Source organism: Schistocerca gregaria, chromosome 1 (genome assembly GCF_023897955.1).
Source record: "Schistocerca gregaria isolate iqSchGreg1 chromosome 1, iqSchGreg1.2, whole genome shotgun sequence".
Lineage (NCBI taxonomy): Eukaryota > Metazoa > Arthropoda > Insecta > Orthoptera > Acrididae > Schistocerca > Schistocerca gregaria.
The window spans coordinates 469,294,871-469,314,472 of record NC_064920.1 but is presented as its reverse complement, the minus strand read 5'-3'; the positions used below and the strand labels follow the sequence as shown (position 1 = coordinate 469,314,472).

The window sequence follows — 19,602 nt, the reverse complement described above, 5'->3', positions numbered from 1 at the left end:
AGTTGCGAAAGCTCGTAATTCTGTGTGTGTGTTTGTGTGTTTTGTTCATGTGCCTGTCTGCCGGCGCTTTCCCGCTTGGTAAGTCTTGGAATCTTTGTTTTTAATATATTTTTCCCATGTGGAAGTTTCTTTCTGTTATATATATATATATATATATATATATATATATATATATATATATATATATATATATATATATTCACTTATGAAATTTGTTATTAACAATCCAAATGAATTCAAAAGTAAAAGCAGTGTACATGGCTACAACACTAGGAGAAAGGATAATCTTCACTACTCAAGATTAAATCTAACTTTGGCTCAGAATGTGGTAAATTATGCTGCCACGAAAGTCTTTGGTCACTTACCTAATAGCATCAAAAGTCTGACAGACAGCCATATAGCATTTAAAAGGAAATTAAAAGAATTTATTAATGGCAACTCCTCCTGCTCATTAGATGAATTTTTGGACATAGTAAGTGGATAATTTCCCCAACCCTCACAAAAAAATTAAAAATATTAAGTGTCATGTAATATTTTGTGTAATGCAATATCTTGTATAGACACCTTTTATTAACCTGACACATTCCACATCATTACGAAGTGTATTCATGATCTATGGAACAAGTACTAATCTAATCTAATCTGAAGGCATGAGCTTTATTGATGCTACTCTGTTTATTTATTGATGCTACTCTGTTTATTTATGTAGGGCTGAGTACAGACCTCAAATGAGTCACAATGTTTTTTACACTGGCCAGGATACCAAAATGTTGAAAAAGAATTGTACTTTATTATGAAAATTATCTTTTATTTTAAATTATTTGTGTTGTCAGTAACAAGAATATGCCCTTTCAGTCACCACCAGCTCATTATTGCAAATCCATTTTTAAATAGTTTCCATGTATAAACTGAAAGGCTTGCCTTTTTTTTTTTTTTGCTTTATTTCTGTAACACAATATGAACTTGGTCTATATCTGCTAAATCTGAACAGAGAATAGTCACAGGATTTAAATCACAGTACTTCATTCTGAATCATGTCCCCACAGGCATTATTTAAGATAAGATAAATGCAACATCACTAAAAAAATTTCATGCTTCTTCAGTGGTTGAGTTTAGTAGCCAGTAGAGGTACAGAGACCCTGTTAGTTGTTCATGTCTTGGTATGTTTATTTTCTCATCTGCACCAACAAATCCATCACATGTATTACTGTCCATTGCCATCATTATGTGCACAAATTTAGAGGTCTTCCCGAAGTTCATTGCCTTGTTTCAGCTGTTTGGTGTTTGTTAAAAATAATGTAATAATTTAAGAGTGTTGTATCCTTGTTAAGAGACGCACACTGCTATTGAATGGATGTGCCCAGGTTGCCAAACAACAATGGAACTTTATTAATCTTCTGAACAATTTTAGTATTGCTCTCTTAGAAGGTATGAGACATATCTATTATTCTAGCTGTGCTCACTGAAGTTTCATTGAACTGTCCTAATGAGGTACCATGGAAATATCTGGTAAATGTTTGTACATGGACATAGTTTGTGATTGAAGTACATGCTTTGCATTGGCATGAGAGGCAGTGATCTCTAGTCCTTGAGCCACAGACATAGTTGGCATGAAACCTGCGGTGTACTGCTCACTTAGCGAGTGGAACTCCGGTTTAGGGGCCACTTACACAGTTGGCGTTGAGCTCAGAGACCTGCGAACTATGACTTTCCAATGTCAACTGCCTCAAGTGTAGCCATGCAGCATCCTATAAAGCTGTCCAGCAGAATAATACAAGGAAAGCACGATGGTGGCACATGACTTGCAGAGGTGAGATACAGTGAGTGTAGTGCCACATGGTACCATGATATCTACTGAAGGTTTGATCGTCCATAGATTTGTTGCTCACATACTGGAAGGTCGGCAACTCATAAAATATTACTGTGAGTTTAGTAACTAGGCTGTAGGTGACAGCTGAGGGTACCAAAAAGATACAAATACTTTTTAGGAATAGACCATATTTTAACAAATCCTGCTGATATTTTAATGAGTCAATCAAAGACAATACTCATAACCAATATCTTTTTGCAATCAGTGTAATCTGTGTCACTTATAAGAGCTGCCTAGTCTTCAAAATTCTGTGTATGCACTACAAACTTGGAATGTAAATTATTAAATATAGAACTAATCAAAAATTCTAACTCTGTTATGAAGTGGAGTGAGGTTGCACATTCATTAAGACAAAGGGCTTCTATTTGGGAGGAGAAGACTTCAAATTTCCATCAGGACATCCTGCTTCATGTTTGCTGCATTGTCACTGAACGATTCTAAATGAATCCTGATGTGATCCCTTTAATGCTACTTTCTAATGCTGCTTCCCATTTGCTGTGAAATAAAAAGCATTTGAATAATTTACTTCAAAATGTTGATATTATTTTTTAAAAAAAAGATACGCAGCTACTCTCAATGACAGAATTTTGAATGTAAGAACAAAATGTGTTTAAAACCTGGAAATAGGTTAAGAAGGCCATTATGGAAAGAGAAGTTGATTGGCAAGTTTGTCAAGACTTTTGAACTGTTAAAAGACTGGTTGACTATCAACAACGTGCACTTAATGTAAGAATGAAAACTTAACAAAAATAAAGCAGCTCATTACAGCATTCAAAAACCACCAAGAGAAGAATAAGGAACAGAAGTAGTATGGGTAAACTGGAAATGACAGTGAGCTCATGGTACATAAAAAAGAGCAACTGAAAATTTGGGTAGTTAAAATTATAGACCTGTTCAATGACAAATAATCAACACATGGTGATATAGAGGAATTAGTGTGTCCAGAAATTATGAAGGGAAGCCTTAAATCAGAAAAAATGTGAAAGAGCAGTTGGACCTTTGAATTGAGTCCAAAGGTACCCAGATTTGTTGACAAACAATACTGACATCTTCTGAAGTTGTTCAGCCCATTTTTACAACATCAGCCACATACCTGACAAATGGATAAAATCTGCCTTCTGAAACCTGCTCAAGAAGTGTATTGCTAAACACTGCTTTAACTAAAGATTAATCAGCCCAATGAGGCATACTCTAAAAATGTTCCTGCGAATACGTCACTGCTGGATTTTGGTTTTGGGATGGTCTTTATTCAGGTCTTTGTACAGAAATGACAACTACATCTTTGCTATTTCATAGATTATGAAAAAGCAGTTGACAGCACTAAACACCACACCTTTATTTCTCAATTTTTGAAAAGCAATTGACTCAATACTACAATTAAGCTTATCATCAAAAGTGTGATCAAATAAGATATCAAGCAAAATTTGTCGTTGGACTCATGAGTGTTTGCAAAGTGGTACAAAGATTGCAACTTGCCCCAAAGTACATAAATGCAAAATTGTGCACTTCACAAAAGAAAGTAATATCGTACAGCTATAATATCAGTGAGTCACAGTTGGAATCAATCAACTCAAACAAATGTCTGGTTATAACAATTTGTATGGATATGAAGTGGAACAATCACATAGATTCAGTCGTATGTGAATCAGATGAGAGAGAGTGGTTCATTGGTAGAAAACCATGGAAATGCAATCAATCTATGAAGGAGACTGCATAAAAAAACACTCGTGTGACCCATCTTAGAATTTTAGTGAAGTGTGTGAGATCCTTACAAAATAGGACTAACAGGTATTATTGAATGGATACAAAGGAGGACTGCCCAATTGGTCCCAGGTTTGTTCGACCCATGGGAAAGTGTCATGAAGATGCCGAAAGAAGTAAACTGGGACAAACCATCCTGTGAAAGCCTACTTGCAAAGTTTTGGGAACCATCTTTAAATGATGATGTTGTCATATTCCACACCCCCTTATGTAATGCTCCCTTGCAATTTGTGAAGACAAAATTAGGCTAATTACAGCATGCACTGAGGTATTTAAGCAATCATTTTTTCTGCACTCCATACATTCATGGAACAGGTGGTGGTACTAGCAACTAGTGCAACAGGACATACCCCTGCCATGCACCTCACAGTGGGTTGTAGAGTATAGATGTACATGTAAATCCATCCATCAGCTTAAATTCACAGTCCTTCTCAATAAAGACTTCAGCATAACTGAAAAGTTTTCTGGAACTAATGACACATATCAAGGTTGGAGGCCACATTTCACATGACATAAGAATACTAAACAGTGCCAAACTGGGATGTATATTATCTCCGACACTGTTGAACTTATACTCTGTAGTTACTCATATTTTTTGAAAAGCATTAAATGACATATGTTGTATACTGCAGCAATGCATGGGTTCTAAAGACAGAAAGCAGAAAATGAAGGCATGACTCACGACTACGTTAGGTAAAAATCATTTACTTAATTTCAGTGGGTTGCAGAACACAAGAGCAGGCAGATCCAAGTATAGTCCAGATAGTCTAAATCTGTAATACACTGTAAACACTGAGGGAGAGGCTGTGTATTCACAGGTGTAGGACACAAGACTCAAGGGGGCTGACAACAGCATGGTGTGGTGTCATACTTTTTGTTAAGGCAAACTGCCTGGATTGATTAAAGACGGCATTTCTGTCAGGCAGCCATAATTGCTGTGTGGTTCTCTCTGGCAGTGGTACTCAGAATATCTGGTGCCAACATCTGTATTAGGAAGTGACATGTGTGGTGTGGTGTCTGTGGTGGCCGACACCACAACATCAACAAAATAATCAATTAATGGTTCACATTTCAAGGAAAGAATCTTTCCTTCTCATCCTGTGTAGTAAGTCTCCCCTGGCCCACAGTTCTGGATGACTTTCCCGAAATCTACCCCTTTTCCTAGACCTCTCCAGTCCTTTTGCTTCACCCCTCTTTCTTTCCCTTCAGCCCTTATGCCTGAAGAAGGAGCCACTGGCTCCGAAAGCATGTCAGTTACACCTGTCTTTTATGTGTGTGTTCTGCTGCCACTTGGTGAGTAGATGATTTATCTATCCAATTAAATTATTTTGTCAATAATTGATTGTTTTCATTGGTAGAATAGAAAGTCTGCAGCTTCTTGCAAATGATACGACAATAATATGTATCTATTTTAATGTGATCATTAGCAAGAAAATCAGAGGTGCCAAGATTATCAACTTCGATGATAATATACTTACGAGAATCATCAAATTGAAACAAAAAGTTTGATGGTTGACAGAAAAAAGGGGTCTTTACTAAGAGATGAAATCTAGGAGTAATATAGCATGGTCGGCATTTAAAAACTGGAACATCAGTGATGTAATTTTGATCTTCATTTTATTACACATTTGCATATTGTGAACTGTTATGTGTTATCAGTGCTACTATTGTGTGGAGTAGAATCACACACATTGAAAGATCATCCATGAACATGTTGAAGGTGTTTGAAACTTGGTCTACAGTAGCATGCTACAGATGGCATGGAGAAGTTGTGAAAATGATGAGATGTATGTCTTCGGAAGTTTTATGCAGAGGTATAACTGAATAAAATCTCCTCAGTTTTCAAGTAATCGTGATCACAATGGCAGACACTGTTGTAAAAAGCTTGAAAGTTTTATTCAGAGTAACACAACTTGAAAATCCAGAAGATTTCACTCAGTGGTGAGGTACTTTAGTGTGTTGGCAAAAATCTCTAAATAGTACCTACCCTCAAACATAGACAAGCAGTGTGGGCACATCTCCTAAGTGAGAATTACAGCTTCATTCAACACTTCATTGGAGAAAAAGGCAGAAGGAAAATGGGATGTGATGGAAAATGATTCCGTGGTCTCATAATCTCATTGAATTGCCCACCATGACCTTGATTGCCTCATTGATGCTGTGATCTTTATATTATTTTGAGATATTTGATGGAACCAGTGAAATCATTTTAAGCCAATGAAATTTTTTTCCAGTCTGTATTGAATATTGACCCTTTAAACTTATGCAACAACACATTGTGAAAAGATCATTGTTATTCACCCATCCCTTGAGTACCAGACATCACAAATTCCAAAATAGTTTGTTGATGAGAACAGTGATCATTATTTTCTTGGTAGAATTTTCAGTCTGTGAGAGATACGTCACATTTTTGAAGACTCACCTCTGTTTTTTATGGTAGCTGTAACAGCAAAGTAATAAACTCAGAATTTATCACTAGTAACACAGTAAATGCCACTTTTCAAACTTTTTTGTATTTGTTTGTACCTTTGGAAATAATGGGGTGATGTGTCCTCCATTCAAGCACATTCGTACCCATAAAGAGAAAAGTTTTCTAATTTCAGTGTGATCAAATATAAGGACACAGGTTTTAAGTGCCAATAGGTGAAACAATTTGTCTTGTCACGGGGCAGGTATTTTCTATGGCATTTTCTACACCCTTGAGTATCTCATCACCTTGGATCTATGGAATGAAAAGTAACATCCTTCAGTGTGACATGAAGAAGCTTGAACTGTCTATAAAGTTTTCTCACTTTTGAAGTTGCCTTTATGGAATTGTCTAGAGGTACTTGAATATGGTAAGAGTAATTGAAAATATTGACTTGGAATTGTTACCCACTTTGATAGTACCTTATTTTCAAGTTGTGAGAAAAATTTCATTGGTGACACTTGGTTTTGGAGTTTACACCCTGATTTAATTGAGCTTAAGAAAAATCAATTTTCTGTCAAAGCAAAAGAGAGAAATTATAGTTGGGAATCATGCATCCAGAGCCAAGGGATTACCAGTTATGATTTTCTGGAACTAAAGTTTTGTCCAAGACTAATCGTTATTATGCTAGAATGTACAATGGCCAGTCATAAAGTTACAGCTCAAAACAAGAATTCTATGTGACTAATTTTCTGTTTGTTTGCAGGTATGTGTCTTCCACCCTGCTTTAAGTTTAAGTTCTCATGCTGTGGTATCATAGCGCACTGTGACAGGTGCCATGAACAAAATGGTGCAATCCATTGTTAAAGCCAAGGTGGGTCACATCATTTTATTTTGGCTCCTCTATCAGTGTGCTGTGGTACTGTAACATAGGCTACAGACATTTACCTACAAGCAACCAAATTAATTACAGTATTATGCAAAGGATATGTTGCTACTCACCATATAGAACTGTTGAGTTGCAGACAAGCACAGTGAAAAGACTGCTCTACATCTACACTTTTGGCCAGAAGGCTTCCTACAAAATTGAAAACGCACACACAGTCACTCAAGTGCAACTCCCACCCACATGAGAACTGTCTCTGGCTATGGCGGTCAGACTATGGAGCAGCAATCTGGTTTGGGTCATGAGGATAAGGAGACAGCATGGGGAGGGGAACAGGAGGGGGGGGGGGGGGTTGAAGGTGCAGTGCTGCTTGCAGTAGCATGCAATGGCATGGTGGGAACATGGTAAGGCTGCTAGGTGTAGTAGGTGCGTTGGTGGAATAGAAGTCTATGTAATGCTAGAGTTGGAGCAAGGAAGGTGATGGGTAGGTGGAAGACTGGGACTAGCGAGGTTGAGTCTGGAGGGGAGTGTATGGAATTGTAGAATATATTGCAGGGAGAATTGCTACCTGCACAATTAGAAAATGCTGGTGTTGGTAGTGTTGGTAGGAAGTATCTAGATGGCACACACTGTGAAGCAGTCATTGAAACTGAAGTGAAGCATATTGTGTTGGGCAGCATGCAGCACGTTCAGCAACTGAGTGGTCCAGCTGTCTCTTGGCTATAGTTTGTTGACAGCCATTCATGCTGACAGATAACTTGTAGGCTGTCATGCCTATAGTTGCTCGTTAGTTTGTAGATAACATGCCTGCTTTCAAGGGCCTTTGATGGGATAGGAGGTGCCTGTGACTGGACTGGAGTAGGTGATGTGGGAGGATGTGTGGGACAGGTATTGCATCTCTGTCTCTTGTGGGGATATGAGTCATGAGACAAGGGTGAGGAAGAATATTGTGTAGGTTAAACAAGTGATGAAATACCACTGTGGAGGGGGTGGGGAGGATAGGGGTATGATATTCCTCATTTAAGGGCACAGTGAGAGGTGGTTGAAATCCTTACAGAGAATGTGATTCAGTTGCTCTGGCCCTGGATGGTACTGTGTCATGAGAGGAGAGCTCCTTTGTAGGCAGTTGGTTGGTATGTGAGAGGTGGCTGGTGACAAGAGAGACAAGGCATGGGAGATCTTTTCCTGTACAAGGTTGGGAGGGTAATTTTGGTTTGTGAAGGCCTCAGTGAGTTCCTTGGTATATTTTTGGTGAGGGCTGCTCATCACTACATATGTGACGACCATTGGTGGCTGGCTTGCACGGCAAAGACTTCTGGGTATGGAATGGGTGGCTGCTGTCGAAGTGTAGGTATTGTTGGTGTTTGGAAGGTTTGATACTGACGAATGTACTGATGTAGCCACCCTTAAGGTGGAGGCCAACATTAATGAAGGCAATTTTTTGTGTTGAGGAGGACCAGGTGAAGGGAATGGGGAGAAGGAGTAGTGGTCCAGGTGGGTGTCCTCACTCTCAGTCCAGATCACAAAGATGCCTTCAAAGAATCCGGGCCAGGTACGAGGTACTCAGGGTACCCTCCGCCACACACCGTCAGGTGGCTTGCGGAGTATGGATGTAGATGTAGATGTAGATGTAGATGTAGATGTTTGGGATTCTGGGTGGTTAGGAAAGATTCCTCTAGACAGCCCATGAATAGGTTGGCATAGAATGGCACCATGTAGGTGCTCATTGCTATACTATGGATTTGTTTGTAGATGATTCCTTCAAGGAGAAATAATTGTGGGTGAGGATATATTTGGTTGTGGTGACCATAAGGAGGTTGTAGGTTTGAAGTCAATTGGATGTTGGGAAAGATACTGTTCTGTAGTGGCAAGCTCATGAGCATTGGAGATTATAGTGGAGAGATGTGGCATCAACAGTAAAGCAGTGCCACGTGGTAAAAGAACGGGAATTATGGTTGATGTCTTTGATATAGAACAGTACATTATGGATAATAGGCTGAAACTGTTGGACTATGAGATCAGAGTGGGCACAGAAACCAGACAAAATAGGGCATCCTGGGTGGGTAAGTTTATGGATATTAGGAATCATGTAAAAGGTAGGTGTGCAACAAGTGGTAGGGGTGAGGAGAGAACTCAGGAAACAGTTTTTAGGATAGTCCTTAGCATTTGAGGAGAAATTGGCGATTTTCTTGGATTTTTTGAATTGGGTCACTGTTGCAGGGTTTAAGGTGGACAAAGCTGACAGCAGGTGGAGTCCCTCCAGCAGGTAATCCCTGTAGTTGAAAATCAAAGTGATGAAGACCTCTACTGAGAGAATCTCTGCTCTTGGGTAATGACACCTTCAGCTTGTTATCCACAACCTGTACGCCTGACCCAGTGTATAGAAAAGTCTAAACAACTTTCAATGAAAATAAAGCAAGAGTGCTGTCATCAAGAATGCAGTGGAAATTCTGCTGTTAAAAGCTGAGGAGAGAGCAGATAGATGGAAAGAGTACATTGAAGGCCTTACGAATGGGAAGACTTGTCTGATGACATGATAGAAAAAGAAACAGGAGCAGATATAGGAGAGACAGGGGATCCATTATTAGAATCAGATTTTAAAAGAGCTGTGGAAGACTTAAGGCAAAAGGGATAGATAAATTTCCATCAGAATTTCTAAAATCATTGGGGTAGTGGCAACAAAACAACTATTCATATTGGTGTGTAGAATGTACGACTCTGGCGATATACCATCTGACTTTCAGAAAAACATCATCCACAAAATTCCAAAGACTGTAAGAACTGACATGGGTGAGAATTATTGGACACTCAACGTAATATCTCATGTATCCAAGTTACTGATGAGAATAATATACAGAATAATGGAAATGAAAATTGAGTATGTGTTAGATGATGACCAGTTTGGCAGAGAGGCAGTTTTGATATTCATAAGGTACCCAAGTCATAGTAATGAGTCTGTCCTAACTTCCTTTCCTTCAGTCCATATTATCTTTCCATTTCCCTTCTCTCCCTTTTCCTATTATGTAATTCCAGTTCTCCATCACAGTTGTTTTCATCTTCTTTAACTACCTCTTTTTTTTTTATCTTATCATACGTTCTTTCAATCTCTTTATCATCTTTGGTGCTGGAAGGCAAGTGAACTAGTACTGCTGTGATGGATGTTGGCTTTGCGTTTATTTTGGCTATGATAATATATTCATTATGCTGTTCATAGTAGTCCACCCACATTCCTGATTTCTTATTAATTATTATCAGTACTCGTGCATTACCTCTTTTTAAATTTTTTCTTGATAACTCGGTACTCACCTTATCAGAGGTCTTGTTCTTCCCTGCAACCTCACCTCACTAATTCCCACTACATCAAGTTTCAAACTATGTATCACACTCTTCAAATACATCAACATACTTACCCATTTATAAGATCCAACATTCCATGCTCTGAACCATGGGACACCAGATTTGCTTTTTCCTGATGACAATTGTAATGTTTTTGTTGCTTTCAATGTTTGCAGTACCATTGTAACCAAAACTTCTGAAAAAGCTGCTGCCTCTCTGTTATCAGTCTTTTTAATAAATTTATATGTGTTACTTGGATACTTATTACGTGCTTAATGTTTGCAGTAATGAACATCCAGCTCTGTTGAGCATGACAGGAGTCTATGAGGGGTGATCATAAAGTTTCTGTTTGAAGGCCATACAATACAGAATCCATATACCAATCAGGCAAAATTTCCACGTGTATTGAGGCAACCACCCTGTCAGCACACCAGTTTGAGAATACCCATTTGATAAAACACCATGTCCTGTTGCATGAAGAAGTCTGTAACTGCCTGCTGCACATCTTCATCTGACAGGAATCATTGGCCCTTTAGGGCCTATTTTAAGGGACCAAAGGCATGATAATCACATGGTGTGAGTGTCCAAGTGTCTCTCACTCCAGTTGGAGTAACTTGCGATGTTTGCGATATGGGGACGTACTTTTACATCAAGCAGCAGCACCTAATATTGCAGTTGGTTTTTGACAGGCGTGCTGCCCCATCCACATTCTTCAATGGATGTCTACCATTGTTTGTCCTTCAGCAACCAAGAAAAAATAACGGCACAGTGGTCCTGTTTGGACACATTTGGTAATAATATTGCCATAGTTCACATTTATCCATTTAATAATTTAATTGAATACATAAAAAAAATCTACTCACCAAGCAGTAGCAGAACACACACGCAAAAGAAGGTTGTAATTAGGCAAGCTTTTGGAGCCAGCAGCTCCTTCTTCAGGCAGAAGGGTTGAAGGGGAAGGAAGAGGGGTGAAGGAAAAAAACTGACGAAGTCAAGAAAAGAGGTAGATTTTGGGGAAGTCACCCAGAACTGCAGGTCAGGGGAGACATACCACACAAGATGAGAAGAAAAGACTGATTGTAAGGGACTGAAGCAGATGACATTTGAAAACCTGACATCTTAAAGGTGGAAGACAGGGTGATACGCAAGATAGAGATTACTGCTTAAATGTCATGCATGGTTTCATATCGAAAACTAAAACAGAGTAGAGAAAACAGTAGTTAATGTGGAAATACTGAAACAGAAGGAATTAAAATAAATTAAGGCCAAGCGGGTGGCGAGAACCAAGGACATGTTGTAGTGCTAGTTCCCACCTGCAGAGTTCTGAGAAACTGGTGTCTAGGGGAACAATCTAGATGGCACGTGTGGTGAAACAATAGCCAAGCTCTCGATTGTCCTGTTGTAGAGTGTGGTCTGCAACAGGATATTGTGTGTTGCCAGTATACACCCTCTGCTTATGCCCATTGATCCTAATTGATAATTTAGTGGTAGTCATGCCGATGTAAGGGGCTGAACAGTATTTAATAATGGCTGGCATATGACATGTGTTGTTTCACAGGTGGCTCTCCCTTTGATACTATGTTTTTCCATTTACTAGGTTGCTATAGATGGTGGTAGGAGGTTGCATAGGGCAAGTCTTGCAGTGGGGACGGCCACATCTAGGTGTGGTTGGAAAAATTTCAGACAGAATTAATCTCATTTTAGGGCATGATTTTAGGAATTCATAGACCTCTCAAAGTTGGTGATTAATACTTTCCAGACCTGGATAATATTGAGTCACCAGTGGTGTGCTCCAAAGTTGTTTTTTGGGTGGACCAGCAGTGCCAGGGTTGGATATGATGCCCCAGGAAATCTACTTTTGAACTAGGCTGGTGGGGTAATTGCTTGCAGTGACAGCTGAGGTGAGAGTAATGGTGTATTGCTGTAAAGAGTCTACATCTGAACAAATACTTCCCTTGGATGCCAAGGTTGTATGGGAGGAAATGTTTGACATGGAAAGGATGGTAACTCTCAAAATATAAGTACTGTTGTTTGTTGGTAGGTTTAATGTGGGTGGAAGTGTGTAGCTGGCCTTTGGTAAGGGTGAGATCAACATCAAGGAAAGTGGCATGGGATTCGGAATAGGACCATGTGGAATTTAATTAGGAGAAGGTATTCAGAGATTCCAGGAATTTTAAAAGGTCAGCCTCGTCATGACTCCATATGGGAAAGATGTCTTCAATGTATCTAAATCAAACGAGGGGCTAAAGGCTTATGGTTCCCAGCAATGCCCCCTCCAAGTAACCCATGAAAAAGTTGGCATAGAAAGAAGTCATCCTAGTTCCCATGACTGTACCCCTGATTTGTTTGTATGTTTGCCCCTCAAAAGTGGAGCAGTTGTTGGTAAGTATGAAGTTGATTAAGCTGAGTAGGAAGAATGCCACAGGTTTAGAATCAGGTGTCACTGACTGAGGAAATGTTCAGCAGCAGACAGATCAAGTACGTGGGACATGTTGGTATAGAGGGAGGTGGCATCAATGTCAACAAGCAAAGTGTTTGATGGGAGTGGGACGGGCACAGATTTCACACAATGTAGGAAATGATTGGTATCTTTGATACAGGAGGGGAGTCTTCGTACTGTGGGCTGCAGGTGCTTATCAACTAAGGCAGGTGCTTATCAACTAAGGCAGGTAAATGCTTGGTAATCCATAGTACAAAGACTCCTCTCCTATATCAAAGATACCAACCATTTCGTAGACTGTCTGAAATCTGTGCCCATCCCACACCCACTACACACCTTGCTTGTCACCACTGATGTAAAAAGCATTGATAACTCAGAAAGCCTCTCAGCTTTGGTGCTAACTGAACTAATGTAAGCCAACTCTTGGCCTGTAACACATACTCTCCTCAAACCCCCCCCCCCCCCCTCTCTCTCTCTCTCTCTCTCTCTCTCTCTCTCTCTCTCTCTCTCTCTCTCTCTCACACACACACACACACACACACACACACACACACACACACACAGAAACACTGTTCACTGTTCACATTAAATCAAATGAATATGCTGATCATGCAATAGTTCTAGCTCAGTCTGCCCTATGTTGTTCGTCAAAGCCAGCTCTTAACTGTTTTCCATTTCAACACTGAAATGTGCTGATGCAGCACTCTGGAACCACAAGTCGCTGCACGCAGAAAGCAGTACTGTGTCCAGTTGTTCTGTGAGTGCAGAAACTGAGCACACACTGGCTCTATATTGTCCCACAAGAAATACCAATCAGTTCCAGCCAAAATGTTTATGGAAAACCTTTTTTTGCTGGGGTCTAAATAAATACAATCTTCAGAGTTTATCCAATGATCAGTTGTTGTTAGCACACAGGACAGTCTTGTATTGGGAAGGAAAATGGAGGGTTATGGTTTAACATCCTACTGACAGCACTGGAGACTGAAAGCACAAGCTTGGACTGGAAGAGATTGGGAAGGTAATAAACTGTATTCCAGCATGTGCTTTAAGCAATGTAGGTAAACCACAGAAAACATTTTTTGGATGGCAATATAAGGATCTGAACTCATTTCTCTCAAATGTGAGAGCAGTGTTTTAACAACTATGGCACCTCGCTTGGTGTCTGATAATGGAAGTTCCCCTCAGACTTTCACATAAATCATCTTATTGATGCCTAAGTTGCCTCTAAACACTATCTCCCCATCTCTCTATAGCCTCTTTTGCCCATCAGGTGCAACTGTAAGCATTTTCCAAATGTTTATATTAAAATATGGGTTAGCAAGTTAATTAGAGGTATGTTTGCTCAGAATTAAGTGAACAACAAATTAAAACTAGTATTACTACTCAATTTATGCATGCCATATTTGAAATGATGTTATTTTATTTACTTATGCTGTCGCTATTTGCTCTGACAATCATTAAATGCCTCTTATTCTTTTTAAATATTTATTTTTGTATTGAGTAGACATTAAATCATGAGTCTGGAACCCTACCTCTTTCCTAATAGTTTTGATATGTTTGTTGCTAAAAGAACTAAATATTTATATTGCATGTGACCTGTTCATCTAGTGAGAGAATTCATTCGGTATTGTTGTTCTTGACTATTTGTTGTTGCTATTATTAGTGAACATACAGCTGTCCCAGTCATAAATATACCACCTGTTACTGTCATATGACTGGGGTACTTCCTTGTTGCACACCTGCATCATGTGGCTGATGAAACATGCAATTACTAATTTATGCTCACCTTGATTGATTGTTTGTGACCAAACAAGTCATTAGATCAATTTCTTAGTGCGATCATTCTCATAAATAAATATTTCGTCTCCCCCATTAACTCTTTGATTCACAGTGATATGAAAAAAATATAATTTTAAAATTTTTCATGGAAGCAATCTCTTTTATTACTGTAAGCTATGAATACAAGAAGACATTGGCAAAAAGGAAACAACCAATGGTTTTGAGGAGGTGATTTCACTCTGAAACCACTAGAACAAAGTTTCCAACCATCCACCACTTCATGTGTTACATTTGAAAGCAAATTCAGTTTTTTTCCTGGGCACAATCCTACACCTCAAAACTTCAATGAACTTATAATTCCTAACACAAATTACAGTTGTAAATAAAAGTGGGCCTAGAATTTAACAAGTTTAGTATCAAAACTACATTCTGCCCAAATGCTTTCATTTTAGAAGCCAATCATAAAAGCAGTAGTCAAAATGCAAATTTAATCGCAATAACATTAGACATATTTAATTTCACTATCAGTGGTATCCTCCCTTAAAAAATAAATAAATAAATAAATAAAACTGGGGACACAATCACCTAGTTTTCCATAGCACAATCTCCACATTGTTTGTGGCTTTGAACACTATAAATGACTGCCACAATGTACTACATTCATAGAAGTACTTCAGTGTACTCTGTCTCACAACTGCATCAGTGGTTTCATGCTAAAGGCACTGGCACTTAAATAAAAATAATAATAGTAATAACAATAATGAAATGCAGGTTTCAGGCAGAACCCATTGATGCCCAAATGGTTAAATGCATTCATTCATGTGCTGCAAGAACACTGACAAGCACGACATTGAGGGCCCTGAAACCAATTTCATCATCATAAACTGTTACCTGAAATTATTTTGCTCAGAAAGACTTGTAACACCTTTAATAAACCAGATTTATAACCTCCAAAGAGCGTTTCAAAAATTTCAATGTTCCCCGATGAAAGGAATTCACTGGCAAAGGGCAAAAACTGAAGCATAGTTAACACAACTAAAAGATAAACTTATAACTGGAACATAGTGAACATCTTAATTCTTACAATTACAAAAATCCGTCTTACACTATTCCAGTCAAATAACAAGTTGCCACAATACAAGATGTTTACAATTTCTACGTGGTTTCTGGAAACTTTTCTATAATAGAAAGTGGAATTTTTGTTCTTATTGTTTTACCAAATTCCTACGAATGGAGACAAAAAACTAGAATTCAGGTGGATACTGTAGCGCCTCATATACTTCCTACACAGTGGTATTATTTATTACTGAACATGTTGTTTTAACAACAATGCTATTTTGCTCTTCTAACTGAAACAGAGCTAGGTATGGCGATATTCAACTGTTTTCTTTTTAAACGTTCCAGAGCCAAACTTGCCTCAAGTTGTGGAACTGCTTCATGTGCCACTTCAGACCATCTACAGATCATGCCAGTACCAGCCTCCAGCTACAAATGGTCAAGACATTTCTGCATAGCCTCCAGCTGTAGCATATGTATTTCTTCTTCTACTTGTATAAAAACTGGAGATGTTAGATGAAAGGGAAGTAGTATTTTGCAAAATAAAATCACTTAACGAGTTTTACAAATATCTTGCTTATGTTATTAATCTGTATGATTTTGTACATCATAATAGAAAATGTATTTTATGTACAAAACCAATTATCAGTATTAGGAATGTTTTAGAACATTGGGAGACTTTATTTTTCTGGTGTTCATTGTTCAGAATTATCATTGTTCATATGATTATAATCTTTACATTTATTGCATGATGTGGAAAATATGGAGAGCATCTTTTGTACAGAAGCTATTTAACTAAAAGAACAAGAGGAGCAAGTGCAGGAAAAGATTAGTGCAAATAATTGATTGTGAGATGTAACACGTATGTGACACAAAAGTGTCTCACAACACGTAACAGCCTTAAAAGTTAATCAACTTCTTTTCATGAGTAATATTAGAGAAAAGTAGTTAACGTAGTGTCCAAGAAATTATTAAGTTATGTGGCATTAATAACGTCTGATGTGAAGCTCAAAATTTGATACCTTGAATGACCAAGCTTGTTTTATTTTTGAGATTAAGAGGTGTTGTTTTTTATAGTGCACAAATAGTATAGAACTAAATATAAGAAACCTTCATAGTTTTTCACATTTCATGTGATGGTAAACAAGATAATAATGTAATGTGAACTTCTATTAGTATATGGAGCATAATGCAAAAGGATGGAAGATCAGGGACAAAATCTCTATCAACTAGGTGATAGAATGCATATCGGCCTTTCCGTTCTATGTTTGTATGGTGAAGGAGAAGGGTGTTTATTTTTGTGTATGTGGTTTTAGATGAATTCTTCATTGGACCACAAAAATAGCTGTTCTCAATAATTTTATGAACAATTATGAAACTGTAGTCACATGTCTGATAAATCAGTATTAATGGCCAAATAACGAGAGGGGACAATAATATTAATTTTAGTTTATGTGCAAAGTATTATGATGTTTTGTTGTTATTGTAAGTTATGAGTAGGATTAAGTCAGAAAGTTATATCAACAAAGCGTACAGTCACTGTCCAATATAATACTTTTATTAAATGTCTCCTCTGCTGTTATTGTACAGTGTTTTGTAGGCCTAAAAAGTACTGGCGTTGCTCTTACTTGATGTTTAAAACTGATAAGTTCTTCATGTGAAGATGATATAAAACTTATATTCTTGTTCATGTGTCTGCCATTTTACACATCCCCATGATGGTTCTCATATGTTCGTGACAGTTTCTACTTTCAGTCAAAAAATCATAAAGTCTGTTTTAATATATCTACAAGACCAACATGAATTTTTGATGGTGTTGTGCACTACATGTATATTGTACATTTGCTGAGAGCATTAACAGATTTATATGTAATGTATGCAAACAAAGATATGTAAATTAACTCATTTGAACGGGCACAGCCAGAGTCTTCTTATTTATCAAAAATTATTCCACTGCTGCTTCTAATAGAGCTGCTGCCACACAACTGATAATATGTAATGTTAAATAGTTCATGAGGACAAATTGAAATTTGTGGCGTGGCAGAGAGATGGAGTTATGCAATTAAATTTGCTTTTTAATTATGCTGATATACATCAAAATATGTCAAGTTTATATTCATAAGGTTTTGTTTGTATGACTTTACAGAGTATTTAGTTATTAATATTCCCTTCAAATAGACAAACTAAAATACTGCATGGTCATACTTTTTTCTTCGTTTAGGATGGTGTATTTACAGCAGAAATCCATCCAAATTTGGTGAGGATTTATAAGGAGGTTGCACCTTCATTTCAGCAGCTAAGAAATGGTTTGCTATCTTCAAACACAATTGTGTTACTCTTGAAGGTGATTGTTATGACTTAGGATAAAGCTGATGCCATAGATGTATCAGAGAAAACAGTGTAACAGATTCTACGCCAAGAATTAACTATGAAAAAGCTTTTTGTAGTAGAGGTGTTGCAATCAGAGGAATGTATGGAAGCTGGTGGTCTTGCACAAAAAATGACAGAGTTGTATTGATATGCCAGAAAGATTACGGCCATTATTTTCTGGGATTCAAAAATAATCCTCTTATTATTATGTGAGGGCCTAAATAATAAATGGTGAACACTAAAAACCCTTTGGGACTAATTAAAGGAAGAAGTCTCTGAGAAGAAACAGCACTGCAAAAAGGAGAGAGAAAATCTCCTTTCTTCAGGACAATGCAAATATCATTAAATGGTTTTGGCACTGCGAAAACTGTGGGATTTGTTGGAAAATTAATACTACTCACTAACCTCTTCCATATATTCCACATTAAAAAATACTTATTGTTAGAAAACTTTTTGAGAGCTAGGCCTATAAAGATTCTATAGCAGTGAATATTGACATTTTACAAATCTAGCAAAATCACACTGCAGTGATGAAATCTATTCAGTAGAAAAATGTTGGAACAAAATACATTGATTTAACATGGCAGCATGTCAAAAATTAACTATATTTTTAACTAAATACCATAATTAATTACTGTTGCATCAGAAACTTACCCTCTTGTACACAAATTTTGTCATTTTCATGGAATGTTGCTATACAGTGTATGGCATGAACTATTTTTGCACTGTAAAATCACTGATTTACCGCAGATTCTATAATTTTTATAAGCTGTTTCAACTCTTCTATTTCATTTTACAAAATTTGACTTATTAAATGGTTTTGTGTACCCCCATAAGAAGTATGGATAAATCAAATGGCATTTTGTGTGCACTCCATGTTCTTTGTGAAATTTAACAAATAATACAAAGCAGCTTTTCAGTTTACAACTTATTATTGGATAAAGTCCCACAAGAGTATTTATTATTTTTGTTGTTAAATCATAGACATATATTTAGGTTAAAAGTAGTCATTGTTCTGCGGAAGCTTCTTTGACATGCCCTATGAGATACACTGAAAATGTGGTCAAAATTGGGTAATAGTAGGGAATAAAATATAATACATAAATACAGCCCCTGCAGAATGACACCTCCTTTAACCTGTTTCTCAGGATTGTGGACCCCCAACTGAAAGGAAATTACAGTATATATTTTATAAATGGATAGATAAAAAAATCTCACTACCCAGCGGTAGGGAAACACACACACAAAACGGTTGAACTTTTACAATCTTTCGGAGCCAGTGGCTCCTTCTTCTGGCATGAGAGTTGAAGTGGAAGGAAGAGGGATAAAGGAAAAGGACTGAAAAGGTTTAGGGAAAGTCATCCAGAATCCCAGACCAGGGGAGACTTACTGTCTGGTAAGTCTCCCCTGCCTGACCTGGGGTTCTGGGTGACTTCTTTGAACTACACCCCTTTCCCTAAACTTCTCCAGTCCTTTCCATTCACTGCTCTTCCTTCCCCTTCAACTCTTTTGTCAGAAAAAGGAGCCTCTGGCTCCGAAAGCTTGTAAAAGTTAAACACTTTTGGGTGTGTGTGGGGTAGAACATGTGACAGTGCATATCTTGAAAAACAGTAAATTTGTATACCAACAACTACTAAGAAAATGAATGTGCCAGGAATGAAATGTTTCAAATTATTTTTCTTTATCTGAATGCCAGT

At 37.8% G+C, this 19,602-nt stretch overlaps 1 protein-coding gene across 3 annotated transcripts in view; it reads left to right on the top strand.

Annotated features, from left to right (window-relative positions):
* Nucleotides 1-18,862, top strand: part of LOC126353000 (uncharacterized) — a 238,498-nt gene extending 219,636 nt beyond the window's left edge. For 2 of the 3 annotated variants that reach the window (XM_050002731.1, XM_050002730.1), the window contains one exon: nt 15,884-18,862. In XM_050002731.1, the coding sequence (XP_049858688.1) occupies nt 15,884-15,993 (110 nt within the window). In that variant the 3' untranslated portion in view covers nt 15,994-18,862. Of the gene's footprint in view, nt 1-6,804; nt 6,913-15,883 lie in introns of all 3 variants that reach the window. The other variant, XM_050002729.1, reaches the window with a different exon arrangement.
* Nucleotides 18,863-19,602: the final 740 nt, after the last annotated feature.